General features: G+C 41.1%; 3 protein-coding genes across 3 annotated transcripts; all 3 read left to right on the forward strand.

Moving 5' to 3' along the window:
• Window positions 1-11300: 11300 nt before the first annotated feature.
• LOC310686083 (olfactory receptor 5AR1-like) lies at window positions 11301-12236 on the forward strand (the record flags this gene model as incomplete). The annotated part of the gene is made up of 1 exon (XM_083459197.1): window positions 11301-12236. One exon carries the CDS (start codon window positions 11301-11303, stop codon window positions 12234-12236), a length of 936 nt encoding a protein of 311 aa, XP_083315323.1.
• Window positions 12237-15852: 3616 nt separating this feature from the next.
• On the forward strand, window positions 15853-16788 carry LOC310686329 (olfactory receptor 5AR1-like; the record flags this gene model as incomplete). The annotated part of the gene is made up of 1 exon (XM_083460016.1): window positions 15853-16788. The coding sequence occupies one exon, from the start codon at window positions 15853-15855 to the stop codon at window positions 16786-16788; it is 936 nt and encodes a 311-aa protein (XP_083316142.1).
• Window positions 16789-19120: 2332 nt separating this feature from the next.
• Window positions 19121-22215, forward strand: LOC310713566 (olfactory receptor 5AR1-like; the record flags this gene model as incomplete). The annotated part of the gene is made up of 2 exons (XM_083517874.1): window positions 19121-19197; window positions 21255-22215. The coding sequence occupies exon 2, from the start codon at window positions 21259-21261 to the stop codon at window positions 22213-22215; it is 957 nt and encodes a 318-aa protein (XP_083374000.1). The 5' UTR covers window positions 19121-19197; window positions 21255-21258.
• Between the last annotated feature and the right edge of the window lie 887 nt (window positions 22216-23102).

Consider the following 23102-nt stretch of genomic DNA (forward strand, 5'->3'; position numbering starts at 1 on the left):
AGGGTTGATAAGATAGTGTTAAAAGAATTATTGCTTTGAAGGGGAAAAGAAGTTTTGTTGGTATAGATGTAGTGCAACTCAGAATGACAACAACTAAGAAACAGGCTCCTGTGGCTAGAAGAGGATCTGTGCAGGAGATACCTGATAGACCTGTCTCTCCAGAAATGGCAGATTTTCTGACAGAATTTTAAAACGATATGTTAAAAGAAATGCGAAAACAGTCTGAAATGGTGGTAGCTGAATTGGGGAAAAATACTGAGATGGTCACAGAAATGTCCAACAAACTGGAAAATTTAACAAACAAACAAAACAGAAGCTTTGGACCTTTCTGTGAAAGGATTAGAGGCTAAATCTCAAAAAATTGCAAGTGAGAATGCAGACATAAAGAAGGAACAGGAGACAATAAGGGCTGATATTGTGGTACTGTCTGGTAGACCGGATCAATTTGAAGATTGTGTAGCGGTTTTAGAGATGAGGCAGAAATCCCAGGTGGTAAGAATGAGGGGTGTCCCAGACAAGGGGGAATTGGATCTTAAAACCTACCTAGCCAACGTAATTGCTGAATGCTTGGGTGAAGAACAGGATTACATTGCAGAAGCAATGGACAGCTGTTATCATGTGAGGACTAAATCTGCTAAAGCAAGGGAGTTGCCTGGAGACTGTTTGGTGATCTTTAATTCTAAAAAGCTGAAGGATGCTATAGTCCAGAATAATTATGAAAACAGACTCCAGATTGATGGAAACCTGATTTTCATGCTGAAAGAAATCCCTCCCCGTTTCTTACAAAAATGCCAAAAGTACAAATTCCTGACAAATGTTTTGACTAGAGTTAACATACAATTCAGATGGGAGTTTCCAGAAGAAATCTCCTTTACATACAAGAAACAAAGACACAGACTTACAAACTCAGAGCAGGCACAGGACTTCTGGCAAAGATATGGCAGAGATTTTGATAACCCATATACACCATCAGAACCGGTTGGAGCAACAGGGGGAACAGGTGAAGGAGATACGGGGGGGGGGATAGATAATTAAAATAACCAAGAGGAGGAAAAGATAAGACTAGGGAAAAAGAAAACAGATAAATAAAATGACAGATCTAAAGGTATGGAGCTGGAATGTAAATGGCTTGAACTATGAAGTAAAAAGAAATAAAACTGAACATATAATTCTAAAACAAAATTTAGATGTAATCTGCTTATAAGAGACCCACATAGCAAGTAGACATACTGTAAAAGAGTCCTAATCAATAAAAAATTAGGAATGGAAATTATAACAGCAGATAAATAAATAAAAACGAGGCTTGGTTTTGTACATTAAACCAAAATTAGAGCCTAAACAAATCCTGAAAACAAACAAGGAAGAGTGATCATAGTACAGATTGTAGTACAAGGTGAAAAAATTCTATTAGTTGGAATCTATGCCCCAAATGAAAAGAAAGCACTATATATATATATATATATATGCTTTCGTAGATTTTCACGGGTACAGGAATGCAGGTTTTGGTGTCTTCGGGTGTCTTCCCGTGTAAGAGTTGGGGTGTCTAGGCGACGTTTCGACGAGGTCTCACTCGTCATCTTCAGGCTGGTGCTTTCGGCTTCTTGTTACTGGAACAGAGCGGGATCTCAGTGTTTGAGTTCCTATAAATACTGTAGAGGGGTGTGGTGTATTGCCTCAAAAGTTCTGGGCAGAGGGGAAGTTCCCAGGCTAGTGTTCTTTTCTTCTTTTGTTCCTTAATTACTTGAGGGATATCTTGAGTGATTTCTTGAGTGATATTCTGAGTACCACTTAGGTGGGTCATTAGGTGTGGATTAGTTGCTAAAGCCTTCGTGTCTTGACCTCTTGAATTTGTGAAGAGTTTTTCTGGGAAGATGGCTGTACTGCACTTAGTTGAGCTTTGGCTTGGCTTCGTGTATAGGGGCGAGCTGTGGTTTTGTGCCCTGTGCCAGCCAGATCTGTGTAGGGATTGCAGGGGGGTGCAGCATCCGGAGGTGCCACTATGGTTTGGTTACTGGATGGTGTCTGTAATTTATCTGTGGAGAGGGTCTGGGTTTGGGTCTGGTGTGGTTGATTGGTGGTGGCGTTCTGTGTGCCTCTGGATCTGGTGTCGGTTTTTGTGGGGAGGGCTAATTTCCAGATGTCTGGCAGGCGGGACGTGTCGTCACGCTTGTTCATGTTGTGAGGGTGTTTCTCTATCTCGATGGCTTCCATGATTATTCTCTTGTGGTGATGTTCCATGTTAAAGAGCAATTTGGAATCTGCAAAATTAATTTCGTGTCCTGTTTCTTTCATGTGTTGGAAAAGAGAGGAAGATTTTTCTTCTTTTTTGACGGCATTCTTGTGTTCTGCGATACGTGCATTTATTCGTCTGTTTGTTTGTCCAATGTACGTGGCTGGGCAGACTTTGCAGGGTATTTCATAGACCCCTTGGTTTTCCAACTGGATTTTATCTTTGGGGTTTCTGAGGATATTGGCTATTTTTTGGTTGGTGCAAAAGGCTGTTTTGATATTGTGTTTATGGAGGATTTTGCTAATTTTATCTGTAGTGCCCTTGATATAAGGAAGGAGGGCCATGCCATTGTTTTCTTCCGTGTCTTGGTTTTTGGGGGGTGTTTCTTTTTGGATTAGCTTCTTAACCCTGTTTTGCTGGTATCCATTGGCGATTAACACATTTGAGAGATTCTGTAACTCAGTTGTCAAGTGGTCTTTGTCAGCCAGGCGTTTGGTTCTGGAGATGAGGGTCTTGGCTACGGAGTTTATTTGTGCAGGGTGGTGGTGTGATTGAGCATGTAAGTAGCGGTTGGTGTGTGTTTTTTTCCGGTAGATAGTGTGTCCTAGGGAGCCATCAGGTTTTTTGTAGATTAGGACGTCAAGGAAGGGAAGCTGGTTGTTGGCTTCTATTTCCATAGTGAATTGTATTTTGGGGTGTAGGCTGTTGAGATGTGTGAGGAAGCTATCTAGTTTTTCTTTCCCGTGTGGCCAAATTACAAAGGTGTCGTCAACATATCTGAGCCAAAGTTTGGGTTTGTGTTCTGACTTGTCTAAAGCATTGGTTTCAAAGTGTTCCATGTACAGATTTGCGATGACCGGTGAGAGGGGTGATCCCATAGGTGCTCCTTCTATCTGTTTGTATCTTTGTCCATTGTGGATGAAGTACGTGTTGGTTAGGCAGTGGTTGGTCAGGTCCAGGATGTATTCGGGGGGATTGTATTTGTTTTGGATGGCTGTCAAGGCTTCATTAATGGGCACTTGTGTGAAGAGAGATACAACATCGAAGCTCACAAGTAGGTCATCGGGATGTAGGTTTTGCTTCTTTATTGTTTCTATGAACTGGAAGGAGTTAGTAACGTGTGAAGCGATGGATTCTGCATAGGGCTGAAGTTGCTTAGCGAGAAATTTAGCGAGATTTTGTAGAGGTGAGCCTATGGAGCTGACTATTGGTCTGAGTGGTGTTCCTTCTTTGTGTATCTTGGGGAGACCGTAGAGTTTGGGGCATCTGGATGATTTTTCTCTGGGGATGATTCTTAGCTGGATTTCTTCACTGATAGGAGAGGCTTTTATTTTGGATTTGGTGGTTTTTTCCAGATAGGTGGTGGGATCTGTTTTTATAGGTTGGTAGGTAGGGTCTTGGAGTAGATTTGATAGTTTTGCTTGGTAGTCCGATGTGTTCATCACAACAGTGGCATTACCTTTGTCTGCTGGGAGAATGATTATGTTGTTGTCTTTCCTCAGGTTGGTGAGTGCTTTCTGTTCTTCTTTGTGTAAATTGCTTTTGGGTGGTTTGCTGGAGCAGAGGATGTTGGTGACTTCAAGTCTGATTTTATTGGCTTCATCTGGGTTGATTTTGGTTAGGCTAGCTTCGACTCCGCATATGATGTTTTCCGTGGGGATGCGTCTCGGGGCGACTGCAAAGTTGAAACCTTTGGAGAGTACTTTGGTTTCAGTTGAGGTGAGGATCCTGTCTGATATGTTATGTACTGTTTGTTTCATGGGTTGTTGTGGAGGGTGGCTGGGCTTCTGGCGTTTCTCTAGTTTGTGGAGTTTGTTGGTGTGTCTGTCTGTCTTATGTCTACGAAAGCAAATATCTCACCTCTACGGGGAGGAAACCTTCCAGCTGACAAGAACCTACGAGAAACTAGAAATCCGAAGAGCCACCATCTTATGTGATCTCTTGTTCCTACGCAACTGCCGAGACAACAACTTAATTCCCACATGCTTCCAACTGAAATTCCACTCTAAAACCCCAGCTACCGAAAGGATCCTGAAACGAACTGAACTATCCCTAATCAGAAACGAAATACATAAAAAAAGATACCTACTAAACCAAACCAACAAAGATCTGCTCACTCTTCACCTCAAACTCTGTAACAAAATCCACCCTGCACTCTGGGACAAATGCAAACAACTAGCCGTCTGGAGAGCTGAAACTGAGACCTCACATAAGACAGACAGACACACCAACAAACTCCACAAACTAGAGAAACGCCAGAAGCCCAGCCACCCTCCACAACAACCCATGAAACAAACAGTACATAACATATCAGACAGGATCCTCACCTCAACTGAAACCAAAGTACTCTCCAAAGGTTTCAACTTTGCAGTCGCCCCGAGACGCATCCCCACGGAAAACATCATATGCGGAGTCGAAGCTAGCCTAACCAAAATCAACCCAGATGAAGCCAATAAAATCAGACTTGAAGTCACCAACATCCTCTGCTCCAGCAAACCACCCAAAAGCAATTTACACAAAGAAGAACAGAAAGCACTCACCAACCTGAGGAAAGACAACAACATAATCATTCTCCCAGCAGACAAAGGTAATGCCACTGTTGTGATGAACACATCGGACTACCAAGCAAAACTATCAAATCTACTCCAAGACCCTACCTACCAACCTATAAAAACAGATCCCACCACCTATCTGGAAAAAACCACCAAATCCAAAATAAAAGCCTCTCCTATCAGTGAAGAAATCCAGCTAAGAATCATCCCCAGAGAAAAATCATCCAGATGCCCCAAACTCTACGGTCTCCCCAAGATACACAAAGAAGGAACACCACTCAGACCAATAGTCAGCTCCATAGGCTCACCTCTACAAAATCTCGCTAAATTTCTCGCTAAGCAACTTCAGCCCTATGCAGAATCCATCGCTTCACACGTTACTAACTCCTTCCAGTTCATAGAAACAATAAAGAAGCAAAACCTACATCCCGATGACCTACTTGTGAGCTTCGATGTTGTATCTCTCTTCACACAAGTGCCCATTAATGAAGCCTTGACAGCCATCCAAAACAAATACAATCCCCCCGAATACATCCTGGACCTGACCAACCACTGCCTAACCAACACGTACTTCATCCACAATGGACAAAGATACAAACAGATAGAAGGAGCACCTATGGGATCACCCCTCTCACCGGTCATCGCAAATCTGTACATGGAACACTTTGAAACCAATGCTTTAGACAAGTCAGAACACAAACCCAAACTTTGGCTCAGATATGTTGACGACACCTTTGTAATTTGGCCACACGGGAAAGAAAAACTAGATAGCTTCCTCACACATCTCAACAGCCTACACCCCAAAATACAATTCACTATGGAAATAGAAGCCAACAACCAGCTTCCCTTCCTTGACGTCCTAATCTACAAAAAACCTGATGGCTCCCTAGGACACACTATCTACCGGAAAAAAACACACACCAACCGCTACTTACATGCTCAATCACACCACCACCCTGCACAAATAAACTCCGTAGCCAAGACCCTCATCTCCAGAACCAAACGCCTGGCTGACAAAGACCACTTGACAACTGAGTTACAGAATCTCTCAAATGTGTTAATCGCCAATGGATACCAGCAAAACAGGGTTAAGAAGCTAATCCAAAAAGAAACACCCCCCAAAAACCAAGACACGGAAGAAAACAATGGCATGGCCCTCCTTCCTTATATCAAGGGCACTACAGATAAAATTAGCAAAATCCTCCATAAACACAATATCAAAACAGCCTTTTGCACCAACCAAAAAATAGCCAATATCCTCAGAAACCCCAAAGATAAAATCCAGTTGGAAAACCAAGGGGTCTATGAAATACCCTGCAAAGTCTGCCCAGCCACGTACATTGGACAAACAAACAGACGAATAAATGCACGTATCGCAGAACACAAGAATGCCGTCAAAAAAGAAGAAAAATCTTCCTCTCTTTTCCAACACATGAAAGAAACAGGACACGAAATTAATTTTGCAGATTCCAAATTGCTCTTTAACATGGAACATCACCACAAGAGAATAATCATGGAAGCCATCGAGATAGAGAAACACCCTCACAACATGAACAAGCGTGACGACACGTCCCGCCTGCCAGACATCTGGAAATTAGCCCTCCCCACAAAAACCGACACCAGATCCAGAGGCACACAGAACGCCACCACCAATCAACCACACCAGACCCAAACCCAGACCCTCTCCACAGATAAATTACAGACACCATCCAGTAACCAAACCATAGTGGCACCTCCGGATGCTGCACCCCCCTGCAATCCCTACACAGATCTGGCTGGCACAGGGCACAAAACCACAGCTCGCCCCTATACACGAAGCCAAGCCAAAGCTCAACTAAGTGCAGTACAGCCATCTTCCCAGAAAAACTCTTCACAAATTCAAGAGGTCAAGACACGAAGGCTTTAGCAACTAATCCACACCTAATGACCCACCTAAGTGGTACTCAGAATATCACTCAAGAAATCACTCAAGATATCCCTCAAGTAATTAAGGAACAAAAGAAGAAAAGAACACTAGCCTGGGAACTTCCCCTCTGCCCAGAACTTTTGAGGCAATACACCACACCCCTCTACAGTATTTATAGGAACTCAAACACTGAGATCCCGCTCTGTTCCAGTAACAAGAAGCCGAAAGCACCAGCCTGAAGATGACGAGTGAGACCTCGTCGAAACGTCGCCTAGACACCCCAACTCTTACACGGGAAGACACCCGAAGACACCAAAACCTGCATATATATATATATATATATATATATATATATGAATGACAGAATTATTGGAATTTGCAGATCAGAAAATGATTTTAATGGGCAATTTAAATAGGGTGTTTTCACTTGAAATGGAAAAAGACACTAAAGAAGGGAGACTCCCAACAAGATTCTGTGGCATGGTAGAGAACCTAAATTTGACAGCTATATGGAGAACTAAGCACCCATTCGAGACGCGGGTGGTGCTGTGGGTTAAACCACAGAGCCTAGGGCTTGCTGATCAGAAGGTCAGCTGTTCGAATCCCCATGATGGGGTGAGCTCCCGTTGCTTGGTCCCTGCTCCTTCCAACCTAGCAGTTCGAAAGCACGTTAAAGTGCAAATAGGTACCGCTCCGGCGGGAAGGAAAATGGCATTTCTGTGTACTGCTCTGCTTCGCCAGAAGCAGCCTAGTCATGCTGGCCACATGACCCAGAAGCTGTACATCGGCTCCCGCGGCCAATAAAGCGAGATGAGCGCCGCAACCCCAGAGTCGTCCACGACTGGACCTAATGGTCAGGGGTCCCTTTACCTTTAAGCACCCATTAGGCATAGAGTTCACTTTTTTCATATGTGCATAAAAGCAGTGCAAGAATCAAAGCAATGTGGGTCTCTAAAGAATTAGAATTAATAGTTTAAAAAAAGAAATAAGACCAAGAAAAATATCAGATCACAATCCATTAATTTAAGAATTACAAAATGAAAAACATTCTACTTTCAGATGGAAATTGAATGAAGTTTTATTAGATTATCAAAATTTGGTAGAAAAGGCAGAGAAAATGTTAGGGGACTATTTCAAGACAAATTTAAATAAAGGAACAGACCTTCAGGTGATTTGGGATGCCAGTAAAGCTGTGATAAGAGGTTTTTTTAATTCAACAAAATGCATACCAAAAGCAATTGAGAGAACAAAAAACAAGGGCAATCTTAGAGGCCCTGAGAAATAAAGAAAAACAGTTAATATACAAACCAAACAAAGAGAGTACAAAGCAAGCTATCAAGCTATTACCAACACAATATTCAATGATTATCAGTACAGTGGTACCTCTGGTTACATACTTAATTCGTTCCGAGGGTCCGTTCTTAACCTGAAGCACCACTTTAGCTAATGGGGCCTCCCGCTGCTGCTGCGCCGCCGCTGAGTGATTTCTGTTCTCATCCTGAAGCAAAGTTCTTAACCCGAGGTACTATTTCTGAGTTAGCGGAGTCTGTAACCTGAAGCATATGTAACCTGAAGTGTATGTAACCTGAGGTACCACTGTAAAGAAGTAGAGTGGGAAATTTTTAAAAAGAAAAATATATATTTTGAGCATGCAAATGTTGGCATGGCAATTAAACAACAAAAAAATACTCGAAGTAAAATTAAAGTCAAGGAAAAAATTCTAGACAACCCAAAAGAGATTAGGAAAGAATTTGTCAAGTATTTTACAGATTTATAAAAAAACAGGATCAGAAAATAAAACAGAGATAGAGGAATATTTGAAAGTAAGTAAACTATCAAAAATCAGAGATGAGAACGTAGCAATTTTAAATGCCTCTATGACATCCACAGAGCTATTGGAAGAAATCAATCAGGCAAAAACAGGGAAATCGTCAGGACCAGATGGACTGTCAGCTAAATACTATAAAAAATTAGATAAACAATTATTAACAGCATTACAAGCTACAATGAACGAAATCTTAAAGTTAGGGAAGGTCCCAGAGGCTTGGAGAGAAGCATATATAACTTTAAACCCGAAACAAGAGACAGATTTGACATCAATAAAAAATTATACACCTATTTCATTATTAAATAATGATTACAAACTGTTTGCTAACATATTGGCTAATAGGATGAAAATAATACTGAAGGAATTTATACATCATGACCAGGCAGGCTTCCTTCTGGGGAGAGAAATGAAGGATAATACAGTGGTGCCCCGCAAGACGAATGCCTCGCAAGACGGAAAACCCGCTAGACGAAAGGGTTTTCCGTTTTGGAGGTGCTTCGCAAAACGAATTTCCTATGGGCTTGCTTCGCAAGACGAAAATGTCTTGTGAGTTCCTGCGGGGGTTTTTTCCTTCCCCCCCCTTTTTTCCCAAGCCGCTAAGCCGCTTATCAGCTGATCCGCTAAGCCGCTTAACAGCTGATCCGCTACGCCGCTAAGCCGCTTATCAGCTGATCCGCTACGCCGCTAAGCCGCTTATCAGCTGATCCGCTAAGCCCGCTAAGCCGCTAATAGCGCTAAGCTGCTAATGGGCTTGCTTCGCAAGACGAAAAAACCGCAAGACGAAGAGACTCGCGGAACGGATTCTTTTAGTCTTGCGAGGCACCACTGTATAAGAAATATTATAGATATCGTAGAATACTTGAAAATAAGAAATGAAAAGCAGGCAGCATTGATGTTTATAGATGCTGAGAAAGCATTTGATAACATTTCATGGGAATTTATGAAAAAAGGCCTTGAAGAAATGAATTTTGGAGAAAATTTTAAGAAAGGGATTCAAGCAATAGATTCTGAGCAATAAGCCAAATTAACTGTAAATGAGACAAATATTGGAAGCCTCTGAAGTTGAGCATAGTCAATGCACAGGATTGTGTTTCTTTGCCACTGACAGCATAAAGCAATACGGCAATCTCATATTGTTACCATCCTGCTCAGATATGACTAAGAAGGTTGAAGAGGGAGCTTGCAAGCTTCATCCCAGCTGGAGCAACTAAAAAGTTCCATAGATTCTCTGAGGAGTCTGCTTTCCTCTCCTCTCCTCTCCCAATTAACTCCCATTTCTGCAAAATATTGCATAGACTCGCGGGGGGGGGGTTGCATCTTTCCCTCCCAGTTGACCTCAGTCTCCAGGGTGAGAGCAGGTGAAGGAAAAGAAATGGGCTGGTCACAAGAGGAGGAAGAGGGGTTTTTGAGTGTTCATGCACACCTGGCAGGGCTGTAAATCAAGGAGCGTGCATTGAAGAACTGGAGTGGTAGGAGCCTAGGACTCCTGCCTTCACCACCTACAGCATCTCCAGGATGCCTTGTGGAGCATGGAGTGCTGAGAGACAGGACTGGAGGCTGGAGAGTCTGCACTGGAAAAGGTTTTATTATTTATTTTTATTTCATGTAGAGACTAGGGGGGTCATTTAAAGAAGTGCATGGGGTAGAGGGGGGGCTGCATCAGAGGCTGATAAAAAATTGCTAGAGTGAAAGAAAGGTGTGGTGGAAGGGGGGAGTATGTTTAAGAAAAATGGATGAGTTTTTCAGATTAAAACCAGGACCGAAAATAGAGCTATATTGATTCACAAAGGCGGCTTCAACTAGCCAGTGGTATTTGGGGGGGGGGTAATAAATGGTGTTGTTGTGTAATATAGAAAGTTGAAATGACTGCTTTTGGTGTGAAAAGAGGTCCTTGCCATTGTTATTTTGGTGGACTACAATTCCCATCTTAAACACTGACTTTGAGGAATAAATGTTGTGTGTGTTTCAGTTTAAAGCAGAGGCTGGGTAGGAGTGCTTTAGTTGAAGTGCAGTACTTGGAAAATCCTGTTTTGATATCCAGTGCAGTCTTCCAGTTGTTTAAAACACTAACAGAGAAAGTTCCAGTATTTTCCCTTTAAGTGACTTTAGCAAAAACAGATGTCACCGGAGACAGATTCCAGCCAGGAGCATTTGTTGTTCTAATTACTGTTAAACATTTTGTTCATGGTTTCAGCCAACAGGAGACTGAATCACTGTGACATAGTAACATGCAGACACTCTTCGTGTAAGGGAGTAAAGAATGTCAGGACTGTGACATTCAGGACTGCAACAGGACTGTGTCAGGACTGTGACAAATGTGGTCCTCAAGTAAGTCTAAGTCCATAGGACCCTTCCAAGCTAACACTTCCTCACTAGACAATGCCTTTCATTAGCCTACCCTCCTCAAGGACTTTTGCCTCCCAGGAACGTGATACTGAATTCTCCCACTGGGCTTAAGGTCATGGGAGGTGATAGGAAGAATCAGTCCCAGATTTTTGAGTGGATTTTTTAGGTCCACTAGCGATGGAGGTTAAATTGAATTTTGTTTGCCACCTTCATTAGGTACAAAAATGCATATATTAGTGAAAATAACCTTCAAAACTGGATTACATTAGGGAAAATCAGTTCAAAAAATTCATATTAGTCAAAACTGCATAGAAAAATGTGCTTACTAGAAGAAATTTGCACTAAACTGCTAGAAATTTTTCAAGAGGATTAAAAATATATACGGTACTTATTTCACAATTTCATTTTCTTCCTCCTAGGGAAACTTTGGGGTAAATAATGGAATACACGAATCACAGCATTGTGACTGAATTCATCCTTCTGGGCTTCATGGACCATCCAGAGTTGTGGACCATTCTCTTCCTGGCATTTATCTTGATCTACATTGTCACAGTCTCAGGAAATCTTGGCATCATCATCCTAGCCGCTCTTGATGCAAACCTTCATACCCCAATGTACTTTTTCCTCAGCAACCTATCCTTGGTTGACGTTGGCTATTCCACTACTATTGCTCCTAGGTTGCTGATGACCTTTCTACAAAAGAATAGCACTATTGCATTCACAGAGTGTACTGTGCAATTCTTCTTTTTCTGTCTGTTTGTCACAGTTGAAACTTGTCTTCTAGCTGTTATGGCTTATGATCGCTTTACTGCCATTTGCAACCCGTTACTTTATTTTATTGCCATGTCTAAAAAGCTCTGTCTGGTGTTAGTAACAAGTGCATATATTTGTGGCTTTGTAAATTCAGCTGCTCAGACTTCATTCATATTTAGCCTGTCCTTCTGCAGCTCAAATGTTATCAATCATTTCTTTTGTGACGTTCCTCCCATCCTGAAACTTTCCTGTTCAAGCACAGTAGTGGCTAACACTGTGCATTTCATCTTTGCTACTTCAATAATCATGACCACTTTGTTGATTATCCTCCTCTCCTATACCTACATCATTTTTGCCATCCTGCGGATTCGCTCTGCCCAGGGCAGACACAAAGCCTTTTCTACTTGTGCCTCTCACTTTATGGCCGTTACAATCTTCTATGGGACTATCATCTTTATGTATATGAGGCCCAATTCCAGTGTCTCAACGGATGAAGATAAAATCGTTTCAGTGTTCTATACTCTTGTGATCCCCATGCTAAATCCATTGATTTACAGTTTGAGAAATAAAGATGTGAAGGATGCTTTCCTAAGGACAAGAGGGAAGATTTCATTAAATTAATTCATTTCCTTTTCAAGATGAGTTTCAGTTTCCAATAGATATTAACCAAGAAAGAAAATGTGTATTTGTTTTTTGTTTTTTTGCCTGTTTGTCTACACCTGCTGAGTGGCAGTTGTAGTCCATAGTGTGTAAACGGGTTGATTCAATCACTTTTGGTGGTTAGGGGCAGGAAGCAAGTTTAACCTAAGCGATCTTCTTAGGAGTTGACCACAAGGCTGGCTTTTTGGACTCTTTGGTCCAGGGGCTCCCCTCGGAGTTTACAGTTGTTTTCTGCACTTACAGAAGTTTCCTTCTGCAGATTTTGATTGGTTTGGTTTCAGAATCAATAAAGTGGCTTGAAAGCCAACCTAAAGTGTCTGACTTTGTATTCAGCCATCAGGTCACAACAGCAGTACTCAGTGATCTAAATACTGGAACTACTAGACTGTGGGTGAATGGTCTTTGTCCACTCTATGTTACTCTCTTTTGTTTACTTTAAAAATTATACCTCACATTTACCGTATTTTTTGCACCATAACACTCACTTTTTTCCTCCTAGAAATAAGGGAAAATGTCTGTGCGTGTTATGGAGGGAATGCCTACGGGTGGCATGCCTACGGATTTTCCTCCTCTAAAAACTATGTCCGTGTTATGGTCGGGTGCGTGTTACAGAGCAAAAAATACGGTATTTATCAGATTAATTCACAGTGGCTCCCATCTTAAAAAGCCAATATAAATAGTCCAAACTGCTAAAATCAATTTTTGTATTCACTTTTAATTAACAGTTTACACCAACAGAAGGGTAAAATAAAGCCACACAAAAACTAGGCAGAGTAAAATGGTTCTAGCTGCTAATCTGAAGTTGAAAGTGGGGAGATAAGATGAATGTCTCTCAGGAGAGTGCTTAGAAAGAAAAGGCCCTGTCTTGTATCCCAATCAGTTATGCTTCTCAGCATGGCGAGACACACAAAAGAACCTCTGAGCTTGTTCACAATTGGTGCACAGGATTGTGTGAATTGCAGTGGGTTTTATTTTAGGCTGAAATAGGCTGGGGCCCCTTTTGACTGGTGGGGTAAGGACTAGGGGAGCTTCAACTGAGGGGCAGAGTTCTGTCCATGTCATGCTTCTGTGGGGTTTCACAGGAAGAAGAACTCCCTTTAAATTTTGGAAAAGAAGTTTCTTTGTACAGATGCAGAAATGGCACTGGGCAGGATTGATTTCCCTTCCAACTTGACAATTCCATGATTCTATAATATAGGGGAATAGTAAAATGCTTTACTCATTGTGTTGGTATAGAATTTGGAAATATACAGGGGAAGATTTGGGGCTGTATGATCCCCAAGGGCTGACCTGAAGTCTCCAGTTTTGCCTGGCTTTTTCCAGGTGGCAGTGGGAGAGCCTGGATCTACTGGTGGGCTAGAGTGTCTTAAAAAAATATTTTTTACAGAAGACTGCAGGTGGAGCTAGTCAGCTTCAGCCCAGCTGGAATCAACTGCAAATTCTTGCATACATTCTCTGAGGAGTCTGCCTTCCTTCCCTCTCCCAATTAACTCCCATCTCTGCAAAATATTGCATAGGATCTCCACGGGGCTGCGTCCTCCCCTCCCTATTAGCCTCAGTCTCCAGGGCGCAGTGATGGGAGGGAGAGCAGATGAAGAAAAAGAACTAGGCTGGCCTCGAGAGGAAGATGGGGCTTTGAGTCAATTTGCACACCTGGCATGAGATGCAGGGCTGGAAACCAAGTAGAGCAAACTAAAGAGCTGGAGTGGCAGGAGGCTAGCACTGCTGCCTCCACCACCTGCAATATTTTTTTGGATGGCCTATGGAGGCTGGAGTGCTGAGAGACAGGACTGGAAACTGGAGAGTGTGGACCAGAGGAGGTGTTTATTATTTATGTTCATTTGCAGTGCAGTGGAGACGAGAGGGATCATTTCTCGAAGTTGATGGGGTGGGAGGCTGCATCAGAGGCTGAATAAAAGAAAATGCTGGATTGAGAAATTCCCAATGCCACTACAGGACTTTTTCCCTTTCCATCTCCATGGAAGTCCCCACACTAGCTCATCCTTGAAATAATCCAGTTGGCAACCCTGGGAATGGATATAATAAATCAGTTTGGATGTGGGAAAGAAAAGAAGGGAAGTGTATTTAAGAAAAATGGAGGACTTTTCTAAACTAAAATCTGCATTGAAGATAGAACTTGATTCACAAAGGGGATTTCAGCTAGCCCAGTGGGATTTTTGTCTCCCACCCCCTATGTTTCTTAAACTCAGTGCTTGGGGAATAAATTGTGTAGGTGTGTAATGTAGACATTTAGAAGTGTCTGTTTGGGGTGTGAAAAGAGGTCCCTGCAATTTTTACTTGGGTAGACTACATTTCCCATCACATTCCGTGTCTTAGAAATAGAGTTTAAGGAATAGGATGTGGGGGGTTTTTTGTTATGTGTTTCAGTTTAAAGGAGTGGCTGGGGAAGTTAATCTGCTTTGTGCTACTGTCCCCACTTCTGCCACATTGCTGTCAGACAGGTAGACCTGCACTGGTGATCTTGTATGTGGGTGTTAATGTTACGTGTTCTAATGAACTCAGGCAGGAATCCCTTGTGGCACCTTAAACAGTACCAAATTCTGTAATGGCATAAGTGTTGTGGGGGTGGGGTGGGGGGACAATCAAGAGGTCAGGAGGAAAGGAAATACATACAGCACTGACTGGCAATTGTGTCCTTATCACTGGCTGCTTGCAAGAGTGGTTCACGACAAGTAAATGTTGCAAGGGCCTATGTTCTTCCTTTGCATGTGCTTTATTTTGGTTAGTGCTTAAGGTGTGTCCTGCTTAATGCCATTGTTGTGGCCTGCCCAATGTGATTAATGGGGCCTGCCCCTACGTTTCAAGTTTGGAACCTATAATCTCAGCAACTCCTGACCTGGAATGCTTCTGACCTGGAAACCCCAGAAAGGATATCTTTCTCAGAATTTTCCTTCTCCTAGATGGGCCATCTTCCCAAGTTGACCAGCCCCATCTGCCCCTCACCTCCCTCTACAGCAAGTGCAGAAATGGCCTTCTTGACCATTGGACCCACTATTGGTCTTGTCTGCTCAATTTGTCAGTGCCTGAGTTCACATGCAGGGGAAGTCCCTATCACACCAAAGGTTTGAGACCATTGGCTACCATCATGTGGCTTAGCTGACCAGTCGATCCCAGGGCTTGGACACTGTCACATGCTGATAGCTTCTAGGAGCCAGAGGTGAGCATGGGTTGGGACCAAAGGTGGACAAAATACCCCTGAAGGAGCATGATGTGTCTCTCACAAGAAGTACTAACCATTCCCTAACACCCAAACTACTTAACTCATACTTCTCAAACTAATATGCAAACCCAAATCCTTAAGTGGGCACTTCACTGAATTTTGTGGTGTAGTTCTCCAAAAAAGGGTTAAAAATGCATATATTGGGGAAAGTGTTCACAAAATGCACATATTACTGCAAATAAACAAACTTTATCACCTTGGGGTAAATCCATTGCAAAAATCTGCATGTTACTCAAAACTGCATATAGAAAGGTGTTTATTAGGAGAAATTTGAACTAAAATGCTGATAAATTTTCATGTATTTTTTTTCCTCCTAGGGAAACTTTGCGATAAATCATGGAATACATGAATCACAGTATTGTGACTGAATTCATCCTTCTGGGCTTTATGGAACATCCAGAGCTGTGGGCCATTCTCTTCCTGGCATTTATCTTGATCTACATTGTCACAGTCTCAGGAAATCTTGGCATCATCATCCTAACCACCCGTGATGCACACCTTCACACTCCCATGTACTTTTTCCTCAGCAACCTGTCCTTGGTTGATATTGTGTATTCCACTACTATCGCACCCAGGTTGCTGATGACCTTTGTAGCGAACAACAATGCTATTCCGTTCACAGAGTGCACCATGCAATTCTTCTTTTTCTGTATGTTTGCCACAGTTGAAGCTTGCCTTCTAGCTGTTATGGCTTATGATCGCTTTACTGCCATTTGCAACCCATTACTCTATTTCGTTGCCATGTCTAAGAAGCTCTGTTTGCGCTTAGTAATTTGTGCATACATGTGTGGTTTTGTGAATTCAGCTATTCGTACTTCATTCATATTTAGCCTGTCCTTCTGTAGCTCAAATGTTATCAATCATTTCTTTTGTGACGCCACTCCCATCCTGAAACTTTCTTGTTCAAGCACACAGGTGGCTGACACTGTACATTTTATCTTTGGTATTGTGGGAATCCTACCCACTTTGATGATTATCCTCATCTCCTATACCTACATCATTTTTGCCATCCTGCAGATTCGCTCTGCCCAGGGCAGACACAAAGCTTTTTCCACTTGTGCCTCTCACTTCATGGCCGTTACAATCTTCTATGGGACCATCATATTTATGTATCTGAGGCCCAATTCCAGTGTCTCAAAGGATGAAGATAAATTTGTTTCAGTGTTCTATACTCTTGTGATCCCAATGCTAAATCCATTCATCTACAGTCTGAGAAATAAAGATGTGAAGAATGCTTTCCTAAGGATGACAGGGAATATTTCATTAAATTAAGTCAGTTCTTTTTCAAGATGAGTTTGAGTTTCCAATAAAGAATAACCAAGAAAGTGGGTATTTCTCTTTCTCTCTCTCTCTCTCTCTCTCTCTCTCTCTCTCTCTGTGTGTGTGTGTGTGTGTGTGTATTTCTGTGTGTAATTGTCCTGGTGTGTTGCTGCTTTTTTTTTTTTTTTTGCCCATTTCACACTTAATAGTCAGTAGGTGGCATTAATAGTACATAGCATGGCTGGCTGGTATCTGTGTGTCTTGGGAGACAATTGATGAGTTTGTTCTCAGAGGTGATCTTCGTTGATCTACACTCTGAGAAATAAAGATGTGAAAGATGCTTTCAGAAGGATGAGAGTAAAGATTTCATTAAATGATGAGTTTGAGTTTGAATTTGAGTTTCAAATAGATAAAAATGTGGATTTGCTTTCTCTGAGAGGCTAGATGCATGTTTGTCTACCCCTGCTGAGTGGCAGTTGTAGTCCATAATGTGATAGGTTTGATAGGCTTGATTTAATGACTTTTGGTGGTTAGGTGCAGGAAGCAGGTTTAGCTTTAGTGATCTACTTAGGAGTTGGCCACAAAGCTGGCTTTTTGGACTCTTTGGCCCAGGGGCTTCCCTCAGAGTTTACAGTTGATTTCTGCACTCACAGAAATATCCTTCTGCATGTTTTGATTGGTTCAGTTTCAGAATCAATAAAGTGGCTTGAAAGCCAACCTAAAGTATCTGACTTTTTATTCAGCCATCAGGTCACAACAGCAGTACTCAGTGATCTAAATAATGGAACAACTAGACTGTGAGTGAATGGTCTTTGTCCTGCTCTATGTTACTCTCTTTTATTTATTTTAAAAATTATACCTCACCTTATTTATCAGATTAATTCACAGTGGCTCCCATCTAAAAAAGCCAATCTAAATAGTCCAAGCTGCTAAAATCTATTTTTGTACTAATTTTTAATAATCCGTTTACACCAACAGAAGGGTAAAATAAAGCCACACTAAAACTCAGCAGAGTGAAATGGTTTTATCTGCTAATCTGAAGTTTAAAGTGGGGAGATCAGATGAATGTCTCTCAGGAGGTTATTCTACAACCTGGGTGCTTAGAAAGAAAACACCCTGTCTTGCATCCCAATCAGTTATGCTTCTCAACATGGTGAGACACATAAAAGAACATCTGAGCTTGATCATAATTGGTGCACAGGATCGTGTGAATTGCCACTAATACAGTGGAATTTATTTTAGGCCAAAATAGACAGGGCACCCTGTTGCCTGGTGGGGTAAGGACTAGAGGAGCTTCAACTGAGGGGCAGACTTCTGCCCATGTCATGCTCCTGTGGGGTTTCACAGGAAGAAGATCTCCCTCTGAGTTTTGGAAAAGAAGGTTGTTTATACAGATCAACATAGTAAAGGGGGCTCCTCATAAGGGGTCAGAGGAGGGGGATTGGCCACGGCACCCCACGCTCAGACGTTGAATTCCTGGTTGGAATCCACACCCTGATCAGCCAGCAAGATCTTGCAAGCTTTGCTTGCACCACTAGGTCCAACGCTATGGGCACATACCTCCACATTTGGTGGGAATGCTCTAAAATTCAACACTTTTGGACATCAGTCCTACAATAAATCTGCAAAATAACAAAACAGGTATTAGAAGCAACCCTAGAACTGATTCTATTAAATATCTTCCAAGAGAACAATGCACACTCAAAATACAAAGAACTCATAAGACACTTTCCAATGATAAGTATTTTGGCACTGTTGGGTTGGCTTCAATGTTCATGAGTTTGGGAATAGACAATGATACCCCTTTTTGAGGAGTGAGGTTATTAACCCTCTACTACTATCCATACTAGGTTGCTCAACCATTGCTACTGTGTCCTTTCTTCTGGCAAATCAAGATAATAAGGTGACAGCAAAAACTGCAATTTTTTTAGCAGGGGCAATTGGAATAAGATATTTTATTTGATTATTGATGTATACCTCCAGAACGTATTTTGTATAGTTAAATATTTATCCCTGTCTTCAGTATATTCCATTTTATTTTATTGATATGGCTAGTGGCTGATGCAAATAAAGAGTCTTCTGATTCTACCATACTCTTTATCAATGAGCTCATTTGAAAACAAGGTAGAGAAAAATAACTAATGAGGATTGTGACCATATTGTGTGGGCTGAATGGAAAGCCAGTAGTCCTGTTTCAAACTAATTAAGGATGAACAGTGGGAACAAGAACAAATTCCCACACAGCATGTCCTCAGGTGATTATGCTGAGAGGTCCTACACAACATTTTAATGATACAGCTCTCATTCATATATTTCAGGGATTTGATTTCTAGGTAATACCAAAGCAAGTATAAAATGAGCAGTTTTATCTACGCATCTTGATTTGGAAGGCTTTAGAAATGACATCTATCATCTTCACAGGTAAAGTTACTTGGGCTATGTTGACTAACCTGATAAAATCTCAAAGTGGTTGTGAATTTTAATTTCTAACCTTCAGATTAATGAACAGCTTAGTTATCTGAAGGCAAATCAGTTGCACAGAAATTATTTTCATTTTCTGTTCGCAGAAGCTGTATGGACTGGCTCTGTATGATGCTGCATGTTGTCTCCTACATGTTGTCTGTGACTGTTAAGAGAACAACAGATAAAGCAGATCTCATTAAACGTGGACTGAAATTAATTAGCCAAGCAGTGTTTTCATGAGGCTTTGCAGCCAAATTTTAAACCTCAGCTCAGATAAAACATTTAAGTTTCAGAGACCTGTCATATTAGTTGGGCATTGAGACCAGTGGGTTAATGCAATATCTCTGCTTTCTTTCTGTGAAAGGGAAGGAATAGTTTGGTTGGTAGAGCATGAGATTCTTAATCTGAGGGTTGTTGGTTCAAGCCATATTGCAGGGGATTGGACTAGATGATCATTGTGGTCCCATCCAACTCCAAAATTCTCTGGTTCTATGTATTTGCAGCTTAAACACTGCAGGCACGTTCCTTTTTTATTCGGCACAGCAGCCTAACAAATGAATGAGAAGACACCCTTTCAGTAGGAAGAATAGCACAATTCTTCCCAGCTTTAAATTTCTGTTTACTCAAGTGGCACAGATGATGACATTAAAGTAAAAAGAATGAGAAAAAAGAAACCTGAAATTTGATGGATTTGGAAAGGCTAGATGGACTTTGCTGTAGTAGCATACTACAAGGGCTGATTAAGGATGGTCTAAAAGGTCAACTTTTGTGAACAAAACAGCAGTTTGCAAAGGTTTATTTAAAAAAAAAACTGTGGGGAAATACATGTCAATTTTTGATGGTATTTTGCCTAACCAAGAAAAAAATTTACAGAATCCGAACACTTCCATTTATCATTATAAGCTGCTGGGGAAAGTGGGTACTATGTTTGCAGATATCCACTCCTGTCAAAACGCATAGCCATTTAAAAAAAATCCTAGTTAGTGAATGGGCAAAATGAATTAGACAATCCATTCAGTGCCACACTTTTCTAACCATTCTGTCTGTGCAAGCATTACAGCTTGTCAGATAAAATGACCCCTGTCTCTTTCCTCTGTGTACTGGTTACCCAACCCCCTTGAGTCAATTTCTGCGGTGTTGGGGGAAGGAGAGGGTGGAAAGAGTAAAGGTGTAAATCTGTGTCTTCCTCTGAAAAGGCTGGTTAGGTGAATCCTGCCTTTAATTTCTAATCTCAAATCGCATCTCGGAGAAAAGCAGTGGGAAAGTGGAGAGCAGAGATAGGGTTCAACTCTTGCCTTTCATTTGAAATTGCTCCCACCCCTGCTTTTTTGTGCCAATCTTTGACACAACCTGCATTCTTAGGTCATAAGTCTGTCCTGTACTGCCTTGTGGTTATATAACATTGAAACCTCAGCTCAGAGTTTGCAATATTATGCTCATGTATTTGGGCATAAAATCTACTGATGTCAGAGTAGCTAATGCCTCAGTAAAACAAGATAACATGGGGTTGAAAATTTTCACCTTCCTTTAAAATATGGGAAAACTCTGCCCATGCTATATATTTTATTAATTATGATGATAAGTCCTAAATTGTGAACAGTGAAAATAAGGAATGGGTGACAAACCTGCACTTATGCTAGGTCAAAATATTATCATCCACAGAAAACAGCATATAATAAAGTAAAGATGACTATCAGTACATAACACTGAGGTAGCCAATATGAATGGCACATTATGAATTATGAGTGAAATGACCATGGCTTCCATTGGTTTGGCTCAGAAATAAATTAGACACACACACACACAAAATAGGGGAAAGGAGACTGAACATTTATGTGCCAATCTTTTTTTTTTCTGACCCTCATTTGTTAAGAGAACTCTCCTGGTCATTTGCCATTAGTAGGCTGTGGAGAAGACTCCGAACATCCACAGAGGACCCTTGGGACAAGAGCAAGGGAAGAATTCCTGATAGCTAATACTATTTCAACTTTTTTTTCATATTTTTATTTACACAGGAGAATGCAACTTGTGACAATGTCAGAAGGAAACTTCACCACAATTACTGAATTTGTTTTGCTGGGATTCACAGATAATCGGAGTATGCAGTTTCTTCTCTTCATAGTGTTCTTACTGGTTTACTTGCTCATCTTGGTGGGGAACATTGGCATGGTGACATTAATCAGGATTGACTCCAGGCTTCACACTCCCATGTACTTTTTCCTGAGCAACCTATCAATCTTAGATATTGGTTACTCCACTGTCATCGCTCCCAGGACACTGATGACACTGGTAGCAAAAAGCAAAACCATTTCCTTCACTGGCTGCGCCCTGCAGTTTTTCTTCTTCTGCATTGCTGTATCCTGTGAATGCTTCCTGCTGGGTGCAATGGCATATGACCGCATCGCTATCTGCAATCCATTGTTGTATACTGCCATCATGTCCAAAAAGTTCTGTTATCTGCTCGTGGCTGTTTCATATCTAACAAGTTGTGTGAATGCAGCAGTCCAGACTTCATTTATCTTTACTTTGTCCTTTTGCAGATCCAACATCATCAACCATTTTTTCTGTGATGTACCCCCTATCCTAAGGCTCTCGTGTTCAGATACAGGAGTCATTGATATAATTCATTTTAGCTTCTCCACAGCAATCGCATTAGTAACGATCCTGACCATACTGATCTCTTACATATACATACTTGTTGCCGTCCTTCGGATGAACTCAGCTGAGGGCAGACGTAAAGCCTTCTCTACCTGTGCCTCCCACCTTACAGCTCTCACTATATTCTATGGGACAGCTGTTTTCATGTACTCACGGCCCAATTCAAAATATTCTGTGGAGCAGGACAAAATAATCTCTGTGTTTTATACCCTTGTAATACCGATGTTGAATCCACTCATCTACAGTCTGAGAAATAAGGAGGTCAAAGAGGCTTTCAAAAGGCTGCTTGGGGAAAAGGCTATCACTCAGAGCCATTGAACTTCATGTTAAGAGGCCTTATTTCATCCTTAACTGCAATGTCCATATGATTAATTTTTGTCTACATTTTGGGTTTGGTCCTGACTACTTACCTTAAGGTAAGCCACTTTGAACTCTGAGAGTCCTTTTTCTGCATAGAGATGTATGTGATTGCTCTGTTCATTAACTGAATTTCTGTCCCACTGAAATGGATGAAAAAGGTCGTAACTCAGTTCCCTTTAAAATGAATTGGAAAATTAACTGGAAAATTAACATGAACTTTACTGTATGTTACACCATCAAAGAAAATATGATGAAAATGCAGTTTTGGTTGTACCTTACACCATCAAAAATCTCCAAAATGTAAAAAAATAGTTTGAATAAGTGTTGGAAGTGTGGAGAAAAAAAATAGGAGATTTTTATCATATGTGGTGGATGTGCAGAAAAGTCCAAGATTTTTGGAATATTGTTTATGATGAGATGAAAAAAAATGTTCAAATTAACATTTTTAAAGAAACCAGAAGCCTTTCTGGTAGGAATCTTAGGTAGAAACATTCCGAAACATACAAGAGAAATCTTTTTATATGCAACAATGGCTGCCAGTCTATTAATTGCATCTAATTGGAAAGGGGAAAAGATACCAACGCTAACAGAATGGCAAAATAAATTATTAGACTATGTGGAAATGGCTCAATTAACAAATAGGTTAAGAGGTAACACCAAACAATTATTTTCTCAGAAATGGGAAATGCTTAAGAGATACTTAAAAAATAATAACAGCGACATATTATATATGGTAGTGTTTGAATGACCCTTGTGTACATAAAATATTAAGAAATAAAGGAAAATCAGTATGCAAGGTTGTAAGAAAGTATTAGAACGTATATTAAATGTAAGGTAATAATTAT

Source organism: Podarcis liolepis, assembly GCF_965112155.1.
Source record: "Podarcis liolepis genome assembly, chromosome: 1".
In the NCBI taxonomy this organism is placed as follows: Eukaryota; Metazoa; Chordata; class Lepidosauria; order Squamata; family Lacertidae; genus Podarcis; species Podarcis liolepis.